Here is a 27,885-nt window from a genome sequence, read left to right as displayed (position 1 = left end):
AGTCAATTGATAATTGTTTGTTTTTTAAAAATTGTCATTTAATACAAGACATTTCATTGCTCTCGCTTCAAGAACATGAGCCATTATTAAATTTATCAAACTTATTAAAAGTCAGATGCTTTGCTTTTTTTCATTTTCATTTTTAGTATTTTTGAGGTTTGCACTATTTCATTTTTTTTTAATGGCTCAATCTGACCAAACTACAAGAGTAAAACGCTGCTTTCATAAGTTATGATAAACTACTCAACACTCACAGTGTCTGTATTGAGTTTTTACCTCTCAATACTTGCTGATTATACTTACATACTATTACTTAACTGACATTTTCAACGCAGGACTTTTACTTGTAACAGAGTATTTGTACAGTTTAGTATTGGTACTTTTTCTTAGGTAAAGTACTGAATACTTTCTCCACCACTACGGGCTTCAGATGAACCCAACCATCGCATCAAAAATGAGTGTAATTGACATTCTGGCCCCTTGAGGTCGCGCGCTCTCTCCTCCTCCTCCTCTGCTCCCTGCAGCCTCCTGCTCTCCGTCTCCATCTCCTTGAAAACCTTATCAGCTGAAGTCATCAGTCGCTCCAGTTTGGCCATAGTCTGATGTTTATAGAGGGGATATCATCTAAAGTAAAAACTGAATTAGCCTGCCATCGGCCTGTTGTTTTACTGTGAGGAGTGTCCACTTCCAAACAATGGGAATGACGTAATCTGAAATGTTTTATAAAGCTGTTAATTCATCATTTAAAATATAGTGAATATCAGGGGACTGTCACTGGTGTCAGGGCGTAACCTTTGCCTAATAGTCCAATAAATATGCAAATAATCTGTTATTTATGTAAACACAAGTATTTGTTTAGAATACCTGTACTTGTTTCATATTAATTTCCGAAAATGTGACACGTTTTTGACAAATAATCGACCGTCTCTGGACATTTCTTTACGTTTTTTTTTTTTTTTTCGTTTTTTGCCATGTAAAATCTCGACTGCAGCAACGCCTCACGACTTCTGTTTTTTTCCCCCACAATGCTTTGCGGTAGGGGTTGTCGTGTGTGTGCGCTGTCTGTGGTGCTGAAGCTGCGCGTGCCTCGGAGGCTGCTACCATAGAAATCCACCCGAGCATCCCTCCGCGAGAGGACCAGCGCGCGAGGATTCGCGGAATTTTTTTCTCCACGGTTGGAAAACTGATGGTTGGGGGGGGGGATTCAGGATGTTTCTACCAGCTGTTCAAGCCTTGTTTGTCTATTTATGAGTACAAGCAGCGTTTACATTTCTTTTAGCATCTGTTCTTAAAGCACAGGCTACAAACCGGAGACCTTTCTGAATCCGTTTTCTCGGCTGTTTCTCGAGGCTCGTCGTCTCTCCGGTGCCGCCGCCTGCCCAGCCGTCTTTGCCGCTCCAACCCGCATCCTTTATGCACAGCACGCTGCTCCGGTCCTCCCCAACGAAACACACCTTCGTGTCCGAGCACCATGGCCCGCTCCAGCCGCTTTCACTGAGAGACATGGAAGCGAAGCAGCATCAGATAAAGAGTCTAAAAAGCTACCCGGAGACCGGCGGCCGGAGCCTGGCAGCGGCCGCCGGCGGAGACGGAGGAGGCGGCGGCGGCGGTGGTGGTGGGTATCGTGCCGGCTCGGCTGAGATGGAGATGGAAACGAAAATCCAGAAAGCCATTGACTTCAAGGTGGAGGGTCATCGCTGCTACAAGGAGAAGAAATTTCGGGAAGCGATAGGCAAGTACCACCGGGCGCTGCTGCAGCTCAAAGGGGTGCATGTTGTCGACGGGACGACGGGCTCCGAAGGTCAACCTGCTGAACCAAGCCGCGGCTAAGCTGACCGAGGAGCAGCGGAGAGCCGTAGGAGAGCACCGAGATCGAGTGCTACGACAGCCTGACAGGTGAGCGGCACCGGTACACACCCCCCACAAAAACACTCAGACCTCTGTAGCCTTGAAGTACTGCTGACACCATTGTTCGTTCCGGTTCATCGGGTTTACACAAGCTGGTGGGCTGTAGGTATTTCTGCAGGTGCTGGGTTTCTCTTGTGCAGAGGCAGGTGAAAATAACACTGGTGTTAGTCTGTCAGAATGCAGAAATAGATCGTGGTGTGTCTTAGCCAGCTGCCAAACAGTACAGGGTGCAGGTTTAATGGGGAATAAATGGGGAGGGTGTGTGTGTGTGTGTGTGCACTGTCTGACCAAATTAGAGCATTATTTAGTCTGGTGAGGCCATTTACCAGCCATTACACAGAAATGTCACTGTTAAATGAACACATCCTATCATTGCCATGCCAATTTCAGGCTCTTACACAACTTCTCAAATGGTTTATCTGCCATTTCTTTTCAGCACATTGCTGCCTCTTCCACTGATTTCATCATTATTTCAAGTGAACATGTAGTCCTACCACTGTTTAAGTTTGAGGCAGAGAAAATAAGACAGAAGTCACTCGGCCAAAAGCCTCATATATACATGTTTTCATTATGAATGTATGAGCTCAAGTTCGCCATGCGGTTGTGTTATAATGTCAACAACTGAGGAGGGTGATGGGTGATGTAAGGCTGAGGCTAATGGCAGCACTTTGCAGTCACTTACAGGGTTAGAAAAGATTAGCTCACCGCTGGTCTGTCTCTGTAGCATTTACACCATCATCTCATGTCAGTGCTCAATTTCAAGCTTCTAAATATGTAATAAATGATCATTTTAATTAGCAATTATTAACAAGATGATATCATCAGATGTCTTGTTTTGTCTGACCAGCTAAAGATATTCACGTTAAATTGATTTAACGAAAACAAACAAACAAACAAACAGAGAAAAGCTGCAAATCCTGACACTGGAGAGATTGGGACTAGGACATGGTTGGCATTTGTGCTTGAAAAATGACAAAGGATTTAATTCATTATTGAAATAGTTGCCAATTAATCCTCTGCAGATACTAGTCAATTAATCGATTGTTTAATTTGCACCAGTGAAATATTACCTCAGCTATGTCGAGTCCTCCGTCCTCTACCCTGTGGCCCTGGTTCTTAAAGAGGGTAAAATTCTAGTTTTAAGGTTGAACGTGTCTTGTGTTATGTTTTATTAAATTGCTTCTTTGTTTCAAGTAATTAACGCACAGAAAACCTCAGGCAATGTAATGTTACTTATTGTTTTTGTCTGTCCAATGGTGAAAAACTCAAACATGTTGAGTCTATTGTCTGAGAAAACTGAGTAAAATGGCACAGATGTCACATTTGAGAGGCTAGAACAAGTGAAATTTTAGCATTTTACCTTTGGGGTAAAAAAAAAAAAGAAAGAAAAAGACTTGGATGATTAATCGACTATCAAACCTGTTGCCAGTTAATTTTTTTTGTCAATCAACTAATCTATTAACCAAATAAACAATCATACTCTAGAGAACTTGTTGGTTTCTGGGTGCCAATGAAACTGTGTGTAACAGGGTCAGTGGAGAGAATTAACATCTATGTGTAAGGTGACATAAGTTTACTGAAATAAGACCTGCTGTTTCTCTTTAGACAGTATTTCCCATATTGCACTGTACTCTCACAGTGTACAGTGTCAGAGGTGGAAGAAAATCATTTATCAAACTGACTAGACATCGTTCACCGTAATGGGAAGCCAAGCTGGATTATCACTAAGCACTCTTGTATATTTCAGAAAGTAATCAGTGAAAATGTCTAATTAGATTTGTTATGTTGATTTAAATGACAAAGAGCTTTACTGTCTGAATAAATACACATATTGTTATTGTAATTATTGAAGAAAAATGATAAATAATGTATGGACGTAGCTCTGCTGTAAAATCTTAATTATGGCCACAGTATGTGCTCAGCATGTGTGAACAGCTGATCACAATGAATGTTGGCATCCACAGGGAGATGATGATGATGATGATGATGATGATGATGATGATGATGATGAATGCCACACATTGGCACTACATCACCTTTATCACATCACCACTTATGTGAATGTTGAGATTTCGGGTCATGAGCGTGGCGGCAGCAGCAGCAGCAGTGGTGATGTTGTGTTTCGTTGCCGTGTGCCAGGCGCGGTGCGGTCAGCCTGTCATGATGCATTGAAGGTCGCCTCTTTCCTCGTAGCATTCAGGGCCTGTCTGGAGCCTGTAGGGAGGCCACTGTGGCGTGAAGGAAAGATGGGGGAGGGAAGGCGAAAGGAGGGGGAGGGAAAGTGGAATAAGGAAGGAAAAAAAAAGGGAATTAGGGAAGAAAGAGGAAGGAGAGAAGCAGCAGATATGGTGTAAATGACAGAAGCAGAGAAAGGAAGTCAGAGTGGTTCAACAGGAAAAACCAGCATGGAGAGGAACAGTAGAGAGCAGTAAAGGGGGGAGGAGCGGGGAGGAAGGGACTGCTAGCACGCGACAGGGGGCCATATTTACCATGGCAACCATGACTGGGCCTTTTCCCTGTTGTTGTATTAATGCTGCTCATACCCTCCCCTCACCGCTGCCTCAAATAGGAGTGTGTGCACATGCGCACTCACACACACGTAGACACACAAAGAGACCTCACTTCAACCTTTGCGTTGCCACCAGTGCCAATGTTTACATGGACAACAGTGATGTATGTGCTTTGATAAGACAGTGCACTGATGAAGACTTTATAATGCAGCCCTTGATACTTCCTTACTCTACTTAAATATAGGGTGCAGTGGAGGAAAATGAGACTATGAGGAACAAGGGAGTAACAATTGAGGCATTTTAAAGGAAAGAAGAAATCAATTCTACTCTTATTTTTGATACTGGACATCTATGGGGTGCAGCACTGAGAAACACTTAAAGAGTAATTATATTATATTATTATATCACAGGCCCACACATCTTTATCATTACTGGGTAATGTAAAATACCAACTATATATAATGTTTACTCTTTAACAAACAATATTTGGATGTGTAGGGGAAAATGGAAGGAGGAAGAAAGGAGGTTCTCAGTTTACAGTTGTGCCTTTCACAAACAGCTAGAATCACACTTAAGGCATTTATTTATGTCATCTTCTACCTCATTGTATGGTTTGGAATAAGGACAAAGAGGGCTTTTGAAAATTTGCCCCTAGCAGGTGTATTTATCCAGCACTGCAGCAGCACGTAACAGGTACACTGGAGTAGAAAACAAACATACCTTTATAAATGTGAAGTTATAAGAGGTTTCAATCATTACTTTCTAAAAGTAGAAGGTAATGTATATGTAGATGGATCGAACATGACTTGTTTTTAATGAAGAATCTAGTAAATGTTTTAATTAGTTTTGATTACACAGCAGTGATGGGGTCTGTGGGCTGTAATATAATGTGTGGCTGTTCTGTTTTTTACTTCTTTAGTACCATAATTTTTACAGAAATACTGAGTTTAATTTTTTTCTTGCTTCATGTCTCCATGTGCATTTCCCTTGTGGCTATATCTCTATCTCTAAAATGTGCCATGAGCCACTGTCAGCAATTCCCATGAAAAGACCAAAGCCAACAATATGTTAGTCTCAGTATTTTCCAGCTTCCTTCCCCTGTTTGTCTCAAACCCCAGCTCACTGGTTCCTACTGAAGTATGTAAATCTTAAAAAAGAAAGAAAGTTTTGTTTTTAAAACAGACCAAGTAAGTTCCTCATACTCAAGTAGCTCAAACAAGAGTAAACTGTATTTGTTTGGAACTATTTTAAGCAATTAATATATGTTTGGTGCTGTAGTGAGTGTTTACAGCAGGACAGTGTACGTGGGAGTGACTCAAAATCATCTACACCACAGTGCCAATATTTGTGGTAATAAAAGAACATGTCACCCAGTGAAACTGTGGCCCGCTGATGTGTTTTTAAATAGTTTTTGTACGGCAGTGGAGCTTTATGACATGCAGGAAGCAGATATCAGGGTTTGGCTGCAGTGCGGTACATGTCAGTGGATTTGTGTACAGTTTTTCATGGTACGCAGCAGGTAGGTTGTTCAAGGCGTCTTGGAGAAATGAAATGAAATGTTTTCACAGTACTGTTCTTTGAAATTGAAGCATTTGGTTCTACCAGATCACACTAAAAAACATTTGACTCACAGAGATGGAGGTGACTCATGTTTTGCCTTGTTATTTTGAATGCTTTAGTAACTATTCTGTGAATACCCATTTAACCAGGTAATCTGAGAGTGAGATCTTTATTTTTTTTTTATACAGAGGAGTCAAATCAAAAATAGTGCTGTGATAATCTCCCATCCCAACTCTGCATATCTTAATGAGTGAAGCTTAATCCAGCCACTGCGTTCCTCAGGTGAAAGTCAGATGTCGCAAAATGTGGTAGACATGGTAATGGTTTCATTTTCAAAGTATTGTCTTGAACAGGTTAATGAGATTATTGTGGCCCCTGCTGACCTTTACAGAGTCACTGATTCACTTAGTAAAACAAAATGGCCGTTAAATATTGAAAGAGAGATCAAAAATAGTCTCTAGATGTAAGAGAGGCCCATTTAAAAATTCTCTGTGTTCAGTAACTCTCTCACTAGCTGAAATTAAGCAGTGACTCATTGGGTGCATAGTAATCCACCTGCAGATCTTTGTTGTGCAGCTCCACCTGGTTGCCCAGAGTTCTGCTGGGCAGACGGTGGTCACCGTGGTTATGAGTGAGGAGCTGCCATTTGATTGGCCCAGGCTGCTCTGTGGCTCTGACGTATGGATGGGAGAGCAACAAGCAGAATGTGTGTGTGTGTGTTTGTTTGTGTGTGTGTGTGTGTTTGCCTCAGCATTCATAGGCCTTAGGAACAGCAGTCGGCAACAGAGATGTGGAGACTGTGCGTGAGTGGTGTCAGAGGGAAGGGGAGTTGCTTCCAGCACTGCTCGTCCTGCCATTCTTTCTGTACCCATTGCTGACATTGCTGATTTTGTTTAAGTGGAGTGTATTTGTGTGCGTGTGCATTTGTGTGTTTTCTCATCGTCCTGACTTTGTTGTGGTGACGTCAAGCCTTTTCTGTTGCTTTTGTGTGTCTTGCATTGCTGGAAAGTGAATAAGTATATTTAGTGCTTGTGTAAGTGCAATTTTAAGGTACTTTTACTTGAATATTTCTTTTTCAAGCAAAAATAACAAATATTCTCTTGTTCCAGCTTCTCAAATGTGAGAATTTGATGCTTTTCTTTGTCATGCATGATAGTAAGTCTTTGGGTTGGCCAAATAAAACAAAGCATTTGCTGTAGGAAATGATGATCGGAATCTATTGACAAAATGAATAAACAATTAAGAAATTAATCAGCAATAAGAATAATTGTTTCACTAGATTAAAATATGAAGCTATATATGAAATTGTTAAAATAAGCTCTGCCTTAATGAACAACAACAGTAAAATGCTTCTTGCATATTAATAATAATCCAGTACTATCATACTACATATGACAGTACTGTTTTCCTCATTAAGTGCTAATTAACTACATGTTGCTGAGAATACTTACATACTTATACATTCATATCAGGACTTTAACTTGTAAGTCTTTTTACAGTGCAGCTTTGCTGCTTCACTGGTGTCTTGTATCAGTCGCAACATCATTTTAAAATGTCGGTGAAGTGAAGTTTTTTTACTGAATACTGAGTGACTCTACCACCAGTTCAATATCCTGAGATAGGAAGATATAAGTGGAGGAAAGAATATGAGAGGAAGGTAAGAGCAGAGCAGAGAGACTAAATTCTGTTTTGTAGAAAAAGGGAAATAATTCAGGAAGGAGATGTGTCAGCAACAGTGAAAATATGAGTTTTTAACGTTCTATAGGGGAGTGTAAGTGGTTAAAGAGCCGCGAAACAAAGAAATAAGAATCAGCACCAAGAGTAACATCACCTGATTGTGTCAAACACAAAGACGATGGATGATGAATGTCCTATTTGCTGGCCTTGTTAAGGAGACACCCTGAGTCTGTGTGTCCCTGCAGGGCTGTATCTAAATGGGTTACACCACCACCACCACCGTCTGTGTCTGTCGCAGTTCACAGTGGTGCAACATGTTGGCCAGAGGCAGACTGCCTGCCAGCCTCCCTCAGCCATCCATCCACCCACCATCACAAACACACTGTGAGGCACATACAGAAATAACAGATGTGACTGCAGTTTGTTTGCTCTTTTCCCTGATATCGATCGTGAACAAGCGCTTTCGACAGCAGGAACAGCAGTTTCCTAAAACGGCACATCTAGACCAACTTGTATCAAGCGGTGTAGAAGCCGTGGTAAGTTTTAATCAGACGCACATTAGAGAGAGCACAGAGAATGAAACGGGGAGCAGGATGGTGCGATCCCGTTGTGAGAGCGATCAGTCTGAGTTTTCATTAACTTCTGCTCTGTCTGATCTCTGCCTAAAATCTCCCTTTGTTCCTCCTGACTGGCTCAATCTGTGAATGAGTCATAAGTCACAGCCTTGGGAAAGACACAGCAGGAGGGGGATGAGTGGAATTGTTTGTTTCGTAACACCATCCACCTTTTTATTCAACTGCTGCAGCTCACAGTTGCTCTGTTCTCCATGATGATGATCCAGCAATTTACGCCCACTCATCACACTTTAAAAAAATTGTTAAAGGAATGAAAATAAACACACAAACATTTTTCTTTCAGCAGTGAAACAAACATGAATTTGAAACTAAGAAAAATATGGGTTTCAAATTTTAAATAATGATCTTGATCTTTTGTATTTACATTCTGGATAATTTAACTCCAGTAAGACATTTACAGACAGTCAACAAACCTTTTTCCCTCTGTCTGTCGAGACCCACTGGGCTTTAACTGTTTATCTACAGTAAACTTCACATTCAGTTACAATTCCCTGTTAAATACAACATGTTCAAGCCACAAGCTGTGGGATACAAGCACAAGGTGACAGTGTGGCTAAGAAACTCTTTCAATGCTGATACTATTTGCTTATGAATCAATTAACTGATTAGCAGTTATTTCATTTGTCAGGGAAAACTGACAAAAATTTGCTGATTACAATGTTTAGTGAAGATTTTCTGCATTTCTTTGTTTTTGGTTTTTGACAGTTGGTCGGACAAAACAAAGCAAATTAATTTGTAAATGTCAGCTCGCATTCTAGGACTCTGTAATGGGCGTATTTTATTATTTTCTGATATTTTTGGATGAAATGATTGATCATGTAAAAGAGAGAGCATCAGTAATGAAAATAATTGTCACAGCTAAATTCACGTCTGGACACAAACACCCCATTTTTGCCTGTGAGAATGTGCTAATTTAAATGTAATTTCTGCTAATGTGCCCGTTTGAAACTGTAGAGGAAAGGTGAGCATATCTTTAGAGATGACAGCCTGTTGGACTGGAGGATTTTATAGCACAAGATTGAGGTAAAAGTGACTGTTCTCCCTGTATCAAAAAACGCTCTTGAGAACCAGAGACTACTCTGAACTACCTCTATGTTTAGCGAGAGATGATGATCATAGTTTTATGACCTGCCAATAATTGATTGGCGGTTTTCTGCCCACGTACTTCTTTTTCTGAATGTGTTCAATTCCCAACGTGTGTCCTGTATTGAGAGCCTCAGCAACATCTGACTGAGACCATCAATGAGCTTTTGAACCATGACATGCAATTAACAGCTCTTAAATGAGCTTTTAATGGGTCTGATAGTGACATCAACATCTGTTACTGCCGGACCAAAAATAAAAGTCCTTCCTTCGCCATAGGGACCTTCATAAGACGTACGACATACGACGTGCTATTGCCCCACTTCCTCAGCACGCTTGAAGATTCACCACATCACAGCCTCTAAACCCAGTCTTGCCTCAGATGGAGGCCTGCATTAGAATAACGTCAGCACCACAGACGGAGTGATTTCACCAGTCCACTCTAACCCACTCCCAGTGAACAGTCAATGCCTGCTTACAAAAGCAGAACAGAACAGAAAACTCCTCCCTTTCATCTCCTGCCAGCTCCATCACCAGGGGACGTGGTGGGGTGCATGAGATAAAGGCAGAGGAAGAGCGTGAGGACAAAAGGAGATGGGGAGAAGAATGTAAGATAGAGGGGTTAAGATGAGGAGAAAGCAGGGTTGTATAAGCTGTTGGGAGAGGTGCTTTGCAGCGTGTTCGTGGGAGGATGGAGGAGAGAAGAGATGCCATGTGAGGGTGAGAAATGGGGGGATGGTTGGAGAGAGGTTTGGTTGGTGAGGTTAGGTTGGTGTTTTTCCTCCCCTCTGTGCATGCACGTCTGCCATTGGAGAGGTGGCCGGAGCAGAGCCGTGGGAACGTTATGTGCCAGAGCTGCAGATGGCGTGGCATTGCTGTTAGGGGTACGACTGGCACTCCCTCTACTGTACCACTCACACTGTACTGTCCTCTCTGTACAAACCATCTCTGAATTACCTCACAGCAGAGAGAGAGAGAGGGAACAAGAGATTTGGAGGAGCAGGATGGGGGAAGGGGTGAGTCAGTAGAAAAGATGCAGAGGCTGAAATGGGGGAGGGAGTAAAATCAAAGGAGCAGGAGAAACTGGACAGAACTCTTAAATATGAGGGGATTATACAGCAGAGGAGGGAGGGTATGACTGTAAAGGAGAGTGACAAGGAGGGAATGAGAGAAGGAAAATGCCTGCCTCTATGACCTCTAAGTAGTGAAGAGGGGGGGTTCAGAGCTCCATTTATATTTTCTTTCTCATTGTGGGGAGGACAAATGCTGAGAAATCCAATCCAGACCAAACTGATTTATATCAAAGCCCTGACAGGCCCAGATGACTCCTGTCAAAAGAGTAAATAAGATTCAGTCATCTGTCAGGAAGAAAAGGAAGAAGGGGGACAGGCAGGGACTGGGGGAGAGATGGAGAGGGAGATGGAGAAGGAAAGGAAATGGAAGTAGCAAGAAAAAATGAGGGCTAAAGTTATTTTCATTATGATGCATTGTATTGAAGCTCTAGTGATCCAAAACTGGCACAGTTGCATGCTTCAGTCCTTCATAAAACTAAGCCGGTACAGCAGAACACAGAACATTGTGAGCACACAAAAACACACAACAGCGTACAAGCCAACAACACAGGCCAAAAAAGAAGTTAATAAACAGCACTACAGCAGTGTTTTGAGCTGCTATAACATGCTCACACTGACCTTGCTAACTTGCCACTGTTTAGCAGTAGCATTTGCTTAGTGGCACGAAACCAAGTACATTTGAGGCTGATGGGAGTGCCATCAGTTTTGCAGGTATTTAGTCATCAATCAAAGAATTGGGACAAATGCAAATTTAGACATTTAAGATCATTTAAGTTGATTTGAGCTGAGCTATAGCAAGTAATAAATAAAGTAATAAAAAAGACTCAACAGGGATTAGGAATGTGTTGGTGAGATTAAAAAACCCGTAAGTACTTACAAGGAGAGAAAAAAAAATAATTAAAATGGACATCTAAAATCAATTAAGGGACTCAGATGTAAATACCAAAGAAAATAGAAGAAAAAAAAAACAGGGCTCTTGATTATTTCATGTAATATGTTACACAAGTCAAATGCTACTAGCTAGCATACTCTACAGCTGCTACAGAAGATATTAGGATAGAAAAGGCCACAATATTCAATCAGTCTGGCTCATTAAATGAGCTCTAAGCCTGAATTTAAAGTCGTGAGAGAGGACTGTTGTGCAGTATGTTGGTATTTATTTCACAGCTGTGCTGGCCACAGTATGTACAAAGTAGTATTGACAGAGCTGATCCAAATCTTTGAAGATGTAAATGACTTATATGTCTGGCATTATGTGTGTAGATTTCTGAATTTCACTGAAAAAAATCTGTGAAATTACTGAGAGACCAAACCAGGCTGATACAGATTTGAGATATTTCAGCCTGGACCAAAGTGATGGACCAGTCCACACCGCCATCCCTACAGGTCAGGGTTTCAGATGAGCCAAACCAAATACAATCTAAGGTAGTGTACACTTGCAAGTTTATTAAAATGTCGTCCTTTACCAGGTTACAAAAGGAAATAAAGCTCCATATTTGACAGTTAATTCATCACAATCTGCTCAGAGATTTATTCTAATGCTTTTTGTGACTCTGCGTTTTCAATACTTTCTGTGTAATACGTGTGTTTGATTTTTGAAATGTAATCCCCTTTGATGTGGACTGACAGTTGTGTGAAATAATGAATAAACTGAAAGTGGCTGTCAAAGCTTTTTTTAGTCCGTAGTTGAAAGTCATGGCATCAGCTGAGAGAAAACTGAAACAGATGCCCTTTCCTGAGACCCTCAGAGAGGAGAGCAAGTGCCAGAGGAAGATAGAGAAATGCAGAATATTCATCCTCTGTAAGCCATCAGTAATGAGAATTTGCCAAAGCTATTTGCACATATCTAACACCCTGTGCTCTGGTGGACGGAGCAGAGTAAACCAATTGGCTGTTTATATTTATCCAAAGAGCTCTATGCTGATAAAAAGCCATGTTGGTCCCTATCTGAGCTTTCTCTGCTCGGCCTGACACTGAATGCCTCATTACATACACTGCCGGGGGTTGACATTGAAAACGTGTCCTTGTTACACCCTGTTTGTGACGGCAGTGAAACATAAAGGTTGTGTTGAGCCTGTTTTGCTGATTCAGCTCTGAGGGTGATCCTCAGCCCAGTAGATTTACCAGATTAAATTTTGACTGGTTTCGAGTTAAATGTGAAATATAAAGCTGCTCTTAGTAATAATTCTATATTAACAATGGATTAAAGTAATATTTGTATGTAAAAGGGGTCGCTTGTAGTCATTAACCCACACAGAATTATCTCTGCAGTGCCCTTCAGCTCTGTGGCGCTTTGAAGTATCCAAATGTAGAGCAAATTATGAGCAAATCTCCAAAAAATCATCAGAGGAAGCTACAAATATGTGTGTTCATCTGCTGTTAGAGTTGGGTGCTATTAAACCTTTGAAGAAGAAGAGGGCGCAACAAGTTTTTTGTCTCTTCAGTGACAAGTCACGTGCTTCATGTACGTCATGATTCATTCAGTCTTTTTCCATTGAATTTTGAATGTTGTTTTTAGCAATACGTCTTTTCAAAATCAGCCAAGCTTAAACACATTCCAGTATTTCCACTCAGTGGTTTTTTTTTTAATACATGAAACAAGTGGATTGGAAACACATTTCATGTTTTAGTTTTACAGCTTGCCGTGTTTTCAGCTGCAGCAGGCAGCTGTTTTCAGCTCTAAAAACCAACTGCACACTACCTGCCAGAGACAAACACAGTTAACAATCAGCCAGTGAACATAGTGGAGCTTTTTACAGCTAAAGAAAAAATGTTTCTCCTTCTCTGTTGGATGTGTAAATAAGCAACTGTTTCCTCAGTGTATTAGCTTAAAAGGTAATGATATGTTGATGTTGTGTTTGTTTACGCTGCCCCTGATTGATTTAAAGTTATTGATAAGATGTAAATTGTGTGTTTACATCGGTAGCTTTAAACAGGAAGATGCATATTGTTTAGAGTAAGCCATTGTCTACTGGATGGACTGTGTGTTTTTTTGCAGCCTTGCCTCTGAGAAGCCACTGATTTCTAAACACAACTGGCTTCCAACACATGGCTGTATCATTTTTAGAGATTATGCTCATGCTTTAGCCATTAATTCACTTCAGGTACTTAATGGGAAAACTCTACTACCTCACAGATTAAGGCTGACTCCATGAAATTCTGAGCCAAACCATTTGGCACTTTTCTCTGTTGACCTTTCCAAACACTCTCTCTCATCCTGTTACCGCTTTAATGCACAGAGCATGTTTCTCACAGCGACGGTGCATAGATTATCCAAACAAATGTGGGAAACTACAGGGTGCAGATCGACATTAGTATACACAGCTTTAATTCTGCTTGGTGATATTTGACTTGAGGGTGTGTGGTTAGAATTTAGGAGCAGTGTATTTGACAGCAGCAGAAGACAGTAGCCAAAGATCTGCAGAGCTAAAGGCATGAGCCTGCCCAGCGTCCACAGTTGACATCACCAATCAGATAATGGCTGAGCTAAGGGCCACAACAAAATTATATGCCTGTCAGGGAGTTCAACTACAGATATAACCTCGGTAGAAGTCTCTTTATACTTTATTAAACTGCACTTATCTACTATTTGAATGTCTGTTTTTACTCAGGAGAGTGAAAGTAATATGGACAGGCCCAGATCCTCATTTGGCCCTCAGACTCTTAAGGCTATAAAATAAATATACCAGTTGTAATGAGTTAAATAAAATCATAACTGCTCTTCATTTCCTTTCAAGTCCTCAAGAAACCCCACAAAGACCCACACTGAGTACCACAGGCTTATATTACAGGCTAGAGGAAATTGCTCAGCCCAAAGTTCTGGAAACTGCAAAGTGCAACAGAGAGCATTAAATGATTTCATCTGTGGTGAAGTCATAGAGAAGATAGCTTCCTCACTTGTATAAATATTTAAGTAGATGAGCATTAATCCTGAGTCAGCGACTATTTTAGGAGAGCGGAACAATGTAGGAGGGTGGAAATTGATAGAGTAAGGTAAAAAGATGGGTACAGCCAGGATCTCTGTGATGCATGAGTTGAAGTTCGTGGACAGGGATGTGTGGTAAAAGGTGGAGACGCTCTGCACGCCGTATGATTGAAAGTAGACCTTACAGTAAACAGTAGACATTAAAGGGAGTGGATTTTAGTGGTTTCATTCGTTTATTTTAAAAAAAACGGCCTCCCTCTGCCCACCACTCTCTGTGAGATCTAACAGAATAATCTGGTTACTTGATTACCCTTCACTCCAAGGATCAATGCTGCACTGTGGGTAATCCATGCAAATATATTTGATGTACCAGCAGTTTCCAGGCATGACGGGCGGTGTCAGTGTTATGAAGGAGTCAACATGGCAGGGGGGTTTTTTAGGTGTGCTGTGAGGTTAGCAATACAAATATATAAGGAGGAATAAAAGGAGGATGAAGTTTTTGCTTATTCATTTTCTGCCTGAGTGTTAGACGAGAAGACTGATAACACTTTCATCTAAGTTCGCTAAATATGAAGCTACAGCCAGCGAGCTGAGCTTAGCATAAAGTCTGGAAGTAGGAGGAAATAGCTGGTCTAGCTCTGTCTGCAGGTAATAAAATACAGCTACCAGCAATTCTAAAGCTCATTAATTAACATACACCCAGTGGAAACAGAAATTGTCATTTCTACATTTGCACTTTGGGTTTTGTATGAATTAAACTGACAAGATGTAAGATGTTAATTAGTGTGTGCTAGATGTGTGAGTGGATGGATTTTAGACAGTCACACTCGTGGTCTCTATGTGTTTGCAGCCTTTATACTAATGCTGTATTCAGACAATATTAACAGAATGGGAATAACACAAAGACTTTTATTTCTACTTGGTAGCGTTTATCATTCCAAAATGGTCACGCTGGCTGTTAGCCACAGAGTAACGTTATTTAATTAACCCTAAATTACTTACATATTTGAAACCGTTCACTGACATATTGCATATATATTGTGGTGAATTTCTCCTTTTAAATAAATCTAATCTATTGTATAGTGTTAATATTGTAATTCATTTATATAACTGCCAGCAGTGGCTTTGGTGCCAGTTTTCCTACAGTTTGTTGACAAGATATCAGGAATTTTACAGATAACAAAGTTGTTGTTTCTTTCTGATCAACTGCCCTCAGATATAGTCTGAATGAGCTAACTAGCTGCTGGCTATAACTTTATATTGAGTAGTAGACATATAGGTATGAGTGTGACTTCGACTTTCTCATCTAAATCTCAGCAAGAACATAAAAAGCACATTTCAGCACATTACACCTATGGGGGCAAATGATTGAGATTTCCAGTCCAAATCAAATCTCCTTACTCACTTGTTCTCCAAACTCCACACACAAATGCACACTAATCAAACCTTTACCATACTCACAGTCAACAGCCCACACTCTCAGTCTGTATTCATGCTCATCAAAAATATTCACTGACTCATTTGTAACACTGGTCTCGGCACTCTACATTTCCAGCTTACCCCCCAGAGGGGCCTGTGAAGGCCTCTGAGATGCACACAGGCAAACACGAGCAGTGAGAGTGAGTCATTAAGAGGGTTTTTTTGATACCATATGGAGCTGCATTAGTCTTCCGCTACTCTGACACACAATCAAAGAGCTCATCTGCACCACTTGTTTAAAGTAAAATGTTACTTGATGACAAGATGAGCTTTTATCATTTCTGTGTAATAATAAATCACAGTAGTCGTTATGTCTATTTCCTCTAAGGAAAAGAGCCTATTTCATATTCCTTATGTCACATTTTGGGTGATATAAGAGAGCAGATAAAATTGTGCTTAAACACTGACCATGTGACTGCAATTTGAAAAAGATACGATATGATTAAATCAAACTTTAAATGTAACGTTTGCATCACAGTACCAGAAGGAGACCAGAAAGGTAGATAGAAATGAGATATAGGCAAATAGAAAAAAAATCTATGTGCAGTATCTGTGTGTAAATAACAAAAGCTTTGAATTGTATGTGTTTTAACCCAGCCTGTGTGCATAAGCACTAACGCAGACCAGAAAGTCAACCACTGCAGCAGCTATAAAATGTGGGGTTCAATATGAAAGCTTCTCAGAAATTAAGACACAAGAACAAGAGATAGAAAAGGTGCAAGGGGAGAGGAGAAGAGCTGGGCTGCAGGAGAAACAAAGGAGCTGATGAGGAGTATGGTGGTGCAGGTGGTGGCTGCTGAAGGTGGAGTAAATGCTGTGTCATGTCAGTGCAGACAAGCCCCTGTGATGCAGCGGGCTAGGAACTGTGTAGCCCTGTCCCTCTCAATAACAGCAAAAGGCATCCCAAAAAAATAAAAAATAAAAAATGCTTTGGGTGGAGCTATTCTTAGTGGGCCCGGGGAGACCAGCTACACTGTCCGAGAGCCGTGACGTCAACACGTTGGATCAGATTTTGCTCCAACACGTGTATGTGAGGCAATTTCACGATGATGACTGTGCACGGCTCATTTTTGTCTTTGTGAATAAATCTGTGAGTGTGACGTTTGTGAAGGGTGAGATGGTAAGATCTGGTGAAAAGTGAGAGGAGAGGGCACAGTCATGGTCACAGAAATGGAGGAGGGAAAGACGAGGGGGTCAAAGATGGATGCCCTTGTAGGGGATATGTGAGGAGACAGTGGAGGGAGTGACTGTGTGTGTGTGTGTGTGTGTCTGAGAGCATCTGCGAGAGTGATGGGTCTCTCCATCTGCCATTATCTTCCCCCTGTAGAACTAATTACAAGGTGATGGACAGCAGACTAATCACCACGGGTCACCAGTGGCTTTGAATTAGCTGGATGGTTGTGTCGCGCCTGGTGTGATGGAGAAGAACAGGAGAAGGGGGGAGTGAGGGCTACATGGGTCCAGAGGGAAGATGAGGTGATGTGGAGAAAGCAAAGGATTCAGGATAATATAAATGTAGCATGAAAGAGCAGAAAAAGAGGAAAGTGATAGACAGAGAAGAAAAAAACGCTTTCCCAGTTCCACTGTTTGCTCTGTCTGCTTCTTCCCCTTTATTTAAATGTCTCCTCTTGTCCTCTGTACCTCTCCTACAGGAAATCCTGTCATTATTTTTCCCTTGGCTGTTTCTGGATTTTGTTTTGTCAGTGCTGTCTCTGTCCTCCTTCGCCCCCTGTCTCTCATTTCAGCTTCCTGCCTTTTTTTTATTTTCTCCCTCTCTCTCTCTTTCATTCCTCGCAGGCTTTGGTGCTCACTCTGCTAAATAAAAGCGAGTCTCTATGCAGGCTGTGTTTTTCAGACATGATGCTTCAGGCAAACCAGTGGGGTTCCTGAGCATGTGTTAACCACTCCCACTCACCGCACCTTTCATTCGACATTCAAGCAGTGGAAACACACACACACACACACGCTCACATGTATACAATCGCATGAAGACAAGCACACACGCTTGCCCACATTCGCACACTCACGCTTGACAGCTGCCTTTGCACCTGTTGGGCTTTCACTGGGCTTAGAAATTCAAATACATTCTCAAATACATTTTTTCTGCTCCATTTTTTTGGTCAAATTTCCTGCATTTTGTCTTCTTCTGCCCCTTTCTAAAATCTGGCACTGAGACAAAGGTTTCTCAGAAAGAGAAAGAAATACTTACACCCTCGACATTGACACTAAATGGGTTCACACAAAACCAATGTCACAGCAAAGCTTCAGCTTATTCTTCTGTCCCTGTCCTTACATGAAGTCCCTCATTAAGACAAATCTATCTGCCTTGTCTGCACCACTTTGTTTCCTTTGTGCAGGCTCACATCTCATTATTCCTCCTCTCTCATCTCACATGTACATGTTCAAGCTGTAGGAACACTGCATTTTTAATCAAAACAAAAATCTGCCAGCCATATCTGATATCTTGTTGATTTCAGAAGTGGATACATCAAAGTTCAGGGTCAGCTCTGCAGCCCTGCATGGACACACAACATGAATGTGATGGACTGTGTCCTTAATTACCTTTTGGTTTGTGACAAAGGCTCTAGATTTATCACTTGATCATTTTATTTTTAAAAAAGTCAGAAAATAGAGAAACACATCAATTACATTTCCCAGAGCCCAGAGTTTGTATCTTCAAAAATGGCAAATCTTCACATTTGAGAAGGTGGAACCAGATTATTTTTAGTATTTTTGCTTGAAAAATCACATGGAAGCTATGGTGCGGTTCAGTTTAAAAAAATACTGTACTTATGGAAGATCAACTATGGTTAGATCACAGTCACAATAAACAAAAACATGAACATTAATTAGAGATCTGTGACCGGAGGCAAACTGATTTCCTTCATGAAAGCCAGCTGTGCTCCACAAGCCATCCTCCATACTGAACAGCTGTACAGTGTGCCTCCTTACATATAGGACACACTACTTCCAGTGCTTGTAATTTACATGACAAAAAGCAAAGATTTGAAATGAAAGTGAAAAATAAGAGCTGCTTTGTTGCAGAAATCTATTTTTTTCTGCTTTCCTCCTCTGTGAAACATTTAACAACCTTTTCAATTTATTAGTGGGAACAACTTTCTTATCCCTCCAGCCACATTGCCCCTATATATGGCACAAACTGAAACCCTGACCCATACCTGTTCCTCAGACAGCGACTGGGACACCTTGGCTCCAGCTGGGTTTTCTAACATTTTTATCGTGCCTCTGTCTTTCTGTGTCTCTACCCAGGCTGCTCCGATGATCCCGTCATTATTATCACACCCTTAATGCATCTCACCACACTCTACATTCTCTCTGGTGTGCCATCCATCTGCCTAATGGGCCAGTAGGGTGCGGCCAGCCAGTCATAACTTGTGAACACTGCTTTTGTGTGTGCGCGTTTGTATCTGTTCGTGCAGTCACGTATGTTTTCTTTTTCTTCTCTTTTTTTTTTACTATTGTCTGCATCAAGCAGTTCATTTAAAGTCACTGGGATCCTGTGTTTGTCTGCATGGTTGTTGTCAACCCTTGTTACACACACTTGTTTCTTTGCAGTCGCCTCTGCTGCTGTGAATATGTTTGTGCCTCTGTCATTGGTAACTGTGTATCTGCTGTGTGCGCTGTAGGTGTGTGCGTGTCATGTGGATTGCGTATGTCGATGTGTGCGAGTCCCACTGAACTCTCTAACTGCGTCAGCCATTAGGCCATTATAGACTGTAACCGAATCCTCTGAAAGCTCAGCTCACATCTACTGCTGGAGGGCGATAATGGACGGGTGAGTGTGTGTGTGTCTGTGTGTGTGTGTGTGTGTGGAGGGAGGAGAGCAAGTCATGTTGTAGCTGGACGGTTGTAAAAACAAATAGAGGAGTGGAGTCTGTAGAGAGGTGTGCAGGAGAGGTAGAGGGCATCTGAGGTGATTCCCACTGTAATGGGCTGAGCAGACTGAAGACGGGAAACCTTGCTGCTCCGCGCTGAGTCACGAGCTTTACAGAAAATAAGGCTTTTGTTCCTCCTACTAATAGGGTGTTGGTTGATGATAATAAAGTTAATCTACTTTTTATAAGCATCTTTCATACACCAAATGCATCTCAAAGGGTTTGGCATTATGAGGAGACAAAACTAACTAAACCTTTCACTTAAAATCAATAATGGAAAAGAGGGAGCTTTAAATTTTTATTTCAAGGATAATTTAGGTCTATTAGAATAGTTATGGGTATCCTTTCTATCAGCAAAAACAACACTGTCCTCATTACGTTAACCAAGAAGTCCAGTGGGGTGGAAAAAAACATGAGCAGCCAGAAAATCATACAGGATATAAACAAACCCAGAAGCTAGTCAAACTTATTTGGAAGGGAAAAAAAGAAAGCAAACGAAATAGAGCATCCATAAAACATCCATCTAAATAAAGAGGTTTAGATAATCAGGCTAAATACTTCTAACTCATTAGTAATAGAATGTGAAGGAGCAAAGTTCATGTCTACTGCTGAAACACACACACACACACGCACACACACGCACGCAGTGCGCACAACACACTCTATGCATCTTCCAGATATATGCAGCTTCAGCCACTAAACACCAAAATACACTGATTGTTATTGAGTTGGTCTGTCTGCTGATGTCCATGATTAATTATTTAGTGTTTTGCCACTTGTGTTATTGACAGGCAAGGCCAGTGTGTGTGTGTGTCTGTGTCTGATAGAGCTCCATTAGTCCTGCTCATTTGATGAAATACTTGGTCCTTGACCACTCCTCACTCTGCATTTGCTTTTTGTTCAAGCTGTTCTCTCACACACACACACACACACACACACACACACACACAGTCTCTGAGGTTCAGAGGGGAGGTGACAGGTAGAGGAGCACGGACTGTTTTTAACACACTTCCCCTTCTCGTCACCCTATAGTATCCCATCGGTCTCACCTCTTCTCCTCCACTCCACCCCCAGCCTCCCGCACATTCTCCCACCCAACCCATCCCTGCCTCTCCCCCCACCCTCCTCTGCGTCTCTCACTCCTGACTCACCCTGCCTCTCAGCTAACAGTCCCTGACTCATGTTATTCACAGAGCTGTCTGAGTGTCAAGGGCAGAGTCAGAGGAGAGAGGGGAGAATGGGGGGATGTGGGGAGGGGGGGTATTTTTGATATGGCATCTGATAGATTAAGACACTGGCAGGGCAGGGAGCGAAAGAGCAAAGTGACACAAGGTGGAAACAAAACCTTGAGTGGTTGTGATCACCAGGGGAATAGTGTTTGATCAAATATCTGAGCCATAAGCAGCCTCTTAAAAGCTTTGGTGGGCTAAAAGCTGTATCTCTGTGTGTGTGTGTCTTTACTAATGCAGTTATTCTGACCTTAGCTGATCTCAGAGTTGTTGAGAATTGCTCCAGTGAAGTGCTGCTGCGAGATGCATGTACAGGATTGATGACTACAGTGAAACATTTATTCTTGAGCACCCTATGTTGCATTTTATGGGCAGTTTTTCAAACAGTAAAGTTTTGCTCGCTCTGTCTCCATACTGTAGTTCACCGCTTGCATCTCTCCTGCGGTATCTGTCGCCCACTTGATCTCTGCATCCTCCCTCTCCTGCTGCCCTCAGTACTTACAACACACCTGCCAAGTCAGGGAAATTAGACTTAAGCACACTCATTGTATTCAAGCTGAATTTTTCCCCATTCGTCTATTTTACACGTCGAGCTCAACAGCAGCATGTAGAGACATTACTGCTTGTGCAACTTTTTTTTTGTCTTCTCCACTCTGTGAGACATTAGTGTTAGCTATTTATAGTCGGCTCACTGCCATGCTGAAGAAGTACTGTGGGGGCTAAATTTCACCGTGGCTCTATTAAAGGGTACAGAGTGAGATGTCAGCAAAATATCCCCGTCTTTGTTTCTCACTCATGGGACCCACTTGTCATTTTAACTCCACTAAATGAGACCTGAGGTGTTTGCATGGACAAAATAAGGCAGATATTTTAAATTAATCATCATTACGATGCATTTTTAAACCTTTTCAACTTGACAAACCACTAACTCGTTCCCTCGTTTCCCTCCCGCAGCGTGTCTGTTGCAGTCTGAGCTGGTAAACTATGAGAGGGTGAAGGAGTACTGTCTGAAAGTGCTGAGCCACCAGAGAGACCACTTCAAGGCCATGTACCGAGCCGGCATCGCCTTCTATCACCTGGGTGACTACGAATGTGCCCTACGTTACCTGCGTGACGCCAAGAACCGTGAACCCACAGGTGAGAAGACTTCAGTCCCGTCACATGATAAATGACTGGCTGATATTAGTGTGATGCAGTTTTAAGATGAGGTGGAATTTAGCGTTTTCAGTGGACTTATTACTTACTAAATCTGACCACATGAATTCAAATAAATTAAAACATTTTGGTGCCATAGATTATGTGTTTTTTTAAATTTAAATGTGTTCAGTAGGGATTACATGTCAGAATAAGGTTTTCACTTCCTTATAAGAGTCAAGTCTTAATTGCTGCTGTTTGTTTATTTAGCATTTCTAAAGTGTGAGGAAGGTTTTGAAACTCCCTTTAGACCGAGTGTAATTCAAACATTTAAAATTGTCTTTGAGTGGTGAGGGTTGGGTCGGTGGTACTCAACGCTCTTGTTTACTGTGTTGTAGAGGCCTTTAAAGGTACCATGTGGAGGTTTTTTGTGAACCAAGTACAATATGTTTACATTCACTGCCATGTATGTCCTTAAAGCCCATTAAACTCTATTTCCTTCATTCGCAGAGTTCTCATTGTTTACATCCGTAGTTGCTATTGACCTGCTCCACCAGAGTTTCTCTGTCTGACACCATGAGCCACATACACTTAAGTCAACAAGTTTGGTTGTTTAGATAAACAAAGCAGAGCCACTTGCAAGCTCTGTTTTTATCATCAGAGAGTATGTGTATACATGCAGGTGACTGCACGGGGCAGTATTCTCAGTTATAAACATTAAGTATTTTGCCTTTTTCCACTAAAGTTTCAGTTTTCTTCTTGCTTTGGATACATAATTATAAGGTAATGTTCTGTCTCAGTGGTTCAAGACTCATATTATAAGATATTTTCTGAAATGCCAGTGGAAAAAATTAATGACAGTTTACTCTGGAAACCTGTGTCACATTTTAGCTCCGTCATAACCAAACTCATCTTTGTGCCTTTATTTTGCCTGATGTGAAAGAAGCCTAAATGTAACTGCATTAACAGATGAGGTTACATTGATTGAAGTAAAAATGTGACTCTTTAATTTCACCCGTCACAGACACCAACGTGCTGCGGTACATCCAGCTGACAGAGATGAAGATGAGCAAGAGTGGACAGCGGGAACGAGAGAGCGGCAAAGAGACCCAGGGCTAACCCTCGACCTTCTCACCCTCCTGACCCTTGGACCTTTCGACCCTACAAGCAACCCCAGATCGACCCTCCCTCTCCTCCGCCTCCTCTATCGACTCCTGACAGCAGCACAGCCCGCAGACCGAAACAGACTGGGACCCAATCACCTGCCAGCAATGGACAAAAATGGGAGACATATCAAGAGCTGTCTGCGACCCATCTCCTCTGTCCTTCTCCTCCCTCCTCTTCTCCCCCTTTTCTCCCTCAGGTGCTGTGGTTCCTCTCCCTAGACGCAGACAGCCGAGCAAACATAAAAAGAAAAAAAAAAGATGTATTATACTCATACGAAACAGTCATTGTGATGGACTGAAAAAGGAGCTTCAAAACATACATATGAATAATGGACATCTGCGTGATTTAGTAAACATTTTAAAAACATAAAATGCATTTTGTTTCTGCTCTCTTTTGCTCTCTCTCTCGCTCTCTCTCTCTTTGTCTTATTTTGAAATCGTGAGGAGAATATTGGGTGGGGGGGTTGGGGAGCTCAACCACAACGGGAGGAGGGGAGCAGGGGTGTGTGTGTGGAGGCAGTTGGTGCATAAAGCAGGAGACAGCGAGGGGTGCGTGTGACACATATCAAGACCATAGCCCAATTTGATTGTACATCCTTTTAACACCCCCCCAACAGGGCTCACTCAGGCCCTTTACCCAGACTATGGGACTAGAAACCTTTCATCAAGTAGAGAAAAAGCCTGCCTCTGTTCTTAATCTATCGCTCTCCTGTCTCACTTTTCTTTCCTGGATGCCATGTATCTCGGTTTCTGGACTGTTTTTTTCAATTCAAGGGCTAATTCAAGTGTTTGTAATCCTTTACTAGGGTTTTTTTTTTTTTGCTTTAGGTGTTCATCATACTCAGTAGTACATAATCAGTCAGGTGTGCTATTGTGGAAACTGGTGTGTCTTGAATCTGTCGTCTGAAGCCCCTCCTGGGTTGTGTGTCATTGTTGATGTTGTTGAGACTGTCAAAGCCCACCCCCCCCACACACACACACATACACACACATCCCTTTCTCTCCCTTCCATTCCCCCACCTCTGTTCTCCCGTCAATGATGTCACAACGGAAAATAGCCAATGGGATCAGAGTTTCATCAACCTGCCGTTGGCTCAATGGAGATCCACTCTCAAGGGTTCACAGTGTTTCTAAAAGGGAGGTCCCGACCTTTTATTGCTAAATGCTGAAGGCCCACCCCACCCCACCCCCCGGGGCCTCAGCAAACAAACAAACGCGCCCGAGGAGACTCCGGTCAGCGTTAGTGCAGGGAAAACAATCACACACTTCTGTCCTGACAGTCCAAATCTCCAGTGTTGGAGCACTCAGCTTTCAGTGCACTTCAACAAGCGTGAGCCATTTGAGATTTCTTCCTCTTTAGGTTTGTTAATAGATAAAATACCTGCATTTGGAAAATTGTTCCAGACGAGGACAGATACTGTAACACACGACGTTAGCATTAGACACTACTGATGATATGGTTTGTGGATATCCATGACTAGCTGTCAAAAGAAACATAAATAATTTGCCACTGCTTCTCTTGTGATTTGTGAAGCTGAATCATTGATAATGCAAATATTGCTTTTATGATAGCTTTACCACAGGCTGAAATCTGCCTGCCCTGTTCTGCAGAAGGTTGGATTGACGATTTTGTGAAAGCATGACCTGAATTTTCCTCGTCTCTGATGCCATGAAACCCAGTTTCCTCTTTCCCGTGTGCAAGCCCACCACCTGCATGTAACGTTCGGCTCCAGAGAGTTGCTTCAGATGTTAGGGATTGGGGGGATTACATCTGCTCTATTGCTTTCTGTCATGGCATGCTGCCACTAAACTGTTTGCTCATACCTCTATTTTATCCATTCTGCCCTTTATAAACACAGAAGGTGGCGACAAACTGTGATCACAGCCAGTAGAACAGGTATCAAATGTAACTGGAAAGAGGGGATCTTTGAATAAATTAGGGTCACCTTCTACGTTGGCCATGGTGAGAGATAAGAGGTAATTCCTCTGCTTAGGAAATTCAAAAAGAGCTGGAAGAGGAAATCAAAGAGGCTAGAAAAGATTTCCCCTCCCCAATTTTTTCCAGTGACCTGCTAGGAGGTAAATAGGGACCTAAGTGTGTCAATGGGACTCTGGAGAGACGGCACCACGCGTTGGAGAGACCAGCATGATACAGAGAGGCTCCGGTGGTGGGAGAAGTAGGCCATCATCAGCCTCAGTAAAGAAGCTAAAAGCTCTACTGTGGCAGCGGAGACACAGAAAAGTTTAGAGCTGATTTATCCTTATACACTACCTGGCTAAAAGTACGTGAGCTACGCCCACATTGTATATGATTGATCTCATTCCCCACAACTTCAGGCAGTAATCTACAGCTGTAACAACCTCCACTGTTCTGGGCTTTCCATTCGATACTGTGACTCGGCTGCAGGGATTTGGTCCAATTCAACCACAACATCAGTAGTGATGTTGGGAGATGAGGCCTGGATCCTAGGTTGACGTTCCAGTTCATCCCAAAGGTGTTGGATGTGGTTGAGGTCAGCGAAAACTACTAATTTATGAAAGCACACAGTTGTCTAAAACAGTGGGTCCCCAACTTTTTACTGTCATGGCTCTGGCTTTCTACTGATCCCAAAGTGAATGAGCTGCGTTTAAAATGACGGTGTGCTGCAGCATTCAGACGCACATACAAGATATATCTTAATACAGTAACATATCTTATATGTCAGTGGCTGTGCAGTAAAATAATGACATTTTATTAATGGAAAATGATGGCATTTGGGAAATACATTCATTTGCTTTCTTGCAGCAAATTAGATGTAAAGATTGATAAAGCGCTCATGTCTATATGGTGAAGCTGAAGCCACAGACAGCAGCCTGTTAGCTTAGCTTAGCATAAAGACTGGAAACAGTGGGGGAAAAATAACCTGGCTCTGTTCCAAAGGGAACAAAATATTGAGGTGTAACAACGTAACATTTTATGCAGTGGACTCACTACATACATATTTAACAAAATGTTGAATTATTCCTTTAAGTTATCTTACTACTCTTGCTGAATTAAATGATAATATTACAACTAATATTACTACTACTATGAACAATTTCAATGCTGTAAAGCACCAGTTATCAAACATACCAAGATGACACGACAATGATAAACATCTGATCTGTCAGTGTCACTCAGCTCTGGGATTAGGACTAAACCAGTAGACGCAGAAGCCGTCCTCACTCTTGATGTGCCTCTGTATTTTCTGTCTCTCTCTGGCCCTGGTCTCCCAGAGGAGATAAATCAACAAACAACAGTGAGGAAACGGCACCTGCAGGCTCGGTCTCCATGGCTGCCTGGGCTGAGCCTACTCACCCACGGGCCCCTCGGGGATAGGTCTCCTGCCGTGGTCCTCTCTCCACGGCACCAGTCCGCCATCTTGTTTTTGTCTTGCTGTGCTAAGTCATTCTGGCTCGTCGTGCGCTGTTATGACCGTCTAGGGAATAACTAGCTGCATTTCTGGCTGATCAGTTTCTGATGAACAGCAGAGCTGACTCCGAGGCTGTTATTGTGAGCATAATCTGACAACACGCTGTCTGTGCAAATAGAGACAGAGAGACCTGATCTCTACATCAGTGTAGCTTTGAAAACAAACAACAAAAAGCACAACAAAAAAAAGAGACGGAAAAGTAAAACTACTGGCTGTGTTATTTTTGCTCTTTTTACTTTGATGTCATTTGAGGTAAATGTTTGTCAAATGTCAAAGTAGTTTTTGTGAATATATGATACAAATGTACAAAAAAAAACAAAAAATGGAAAGTTTTATGGTTGTGAAAAGCTTTACTTTACTGAATTACTTTATCAATGGAAAAGAAAAGCAAGAGATAGAAAAGAATTTTACTATAGCTCCTCCACAGAGCTGCTTTGTGACTGTGTCTGTATTTGTTGGTATTTCTGTTGACGTCCCTTTCGTCAAGGGATCCAGAATTGGCTCAGAGTACGTGCAATGCCCTTTGAACCCCACCCCTACCCCACCCCCTGTTTCCTCCTCTGAATGACACCCCCCCCCGCACAAGTCTGTTTCTGCACAGTAAGACGACCAGTAATAACAGGAGTGGATGAGAACTCTGAGGAACTGGTGCCCAAGCGCAGGGCTGCTCCTCACAGCCACAGATCTCCGTCCTGTTTGTTTATGTGTTGATGGAGACAATTGAAAGGAAAAAAAATGTAAAGAATGGACATGAAGCCGGGGATGTAAAGGCTACGACTGCGTTTTTGTCTTGCCTCGCTCCCAAGAGGCCTTTTTTTTCCCCCATGCAACATCCAAACATCAACCAGGCCTCCAACACTGGTTTTACTGAACTGCTAGCCCGGGAATGCACTATTGATTGGTAAATGAAGATAATGAATAAAGTTTCAAATGAAGAGGAATGTTGTTGTTGAGTCATCACAACTTAATGTTGTTCATTTAAAGGAAATTTTTACATGTCAAAGTCTGTTTACAGGCCTTTAGGAGGATTACTGCACATGTGGAAAAAAGTTTTAGAAATGGAAAAAAAATCTGGTGCTGAAGCTCAACGCTACGTTAGCCACCACTAGCATAACAACCCAAATATGTAATGTGGAGTGAATTGAGTGAAGTGGCATT

The 27,885-nt window shown here is 42.0% G+C and overlaps 1 protein-coding gene across 1 annotated transcript; it reads left to right on the top strand.

Moving 5' to 3' along the window:
- The first annotated feature begins 1,052 nt into the window (after window positions 1–1,052).
- On the top strand, window positions 1,053–27,668 carry ttc9b (tetratricopeptide repeat domain 9B). The gene is given in 5 exon segments (XM_018702140.2): window positions 1,053–1,800; window positions 1,802–1,858; window positions 1,860–1,896; window positions 21,930–22,112; window positions 23,134–27,668. Coding segments are annotated over 5 exon segments (759 nt in total). The 5' UTR covers window positions 1,053–1,413; the 3' UTR covers window positions 23,229–27,668.
- Window positions 27,669–27,885: the final 217 nt, after the last annotated feature.

This window comes from Lates calcarifer, linkage group LG21 (assembly GCF_001640805.2).
Source record: "Lates calcarifer isolate ASB-BC8 linkage group LG21, TLL_Latcal_v3, whole genome shotgun sequence".
Lineage (NCBI taxonomy): Eukaryota > Metazoa > Chordata > Actinopteri > Centropomidae > Lates > Lates calcarifer.
This window is presented reverse-complemented; position numbering and strand designations above follow the sequence as displayed.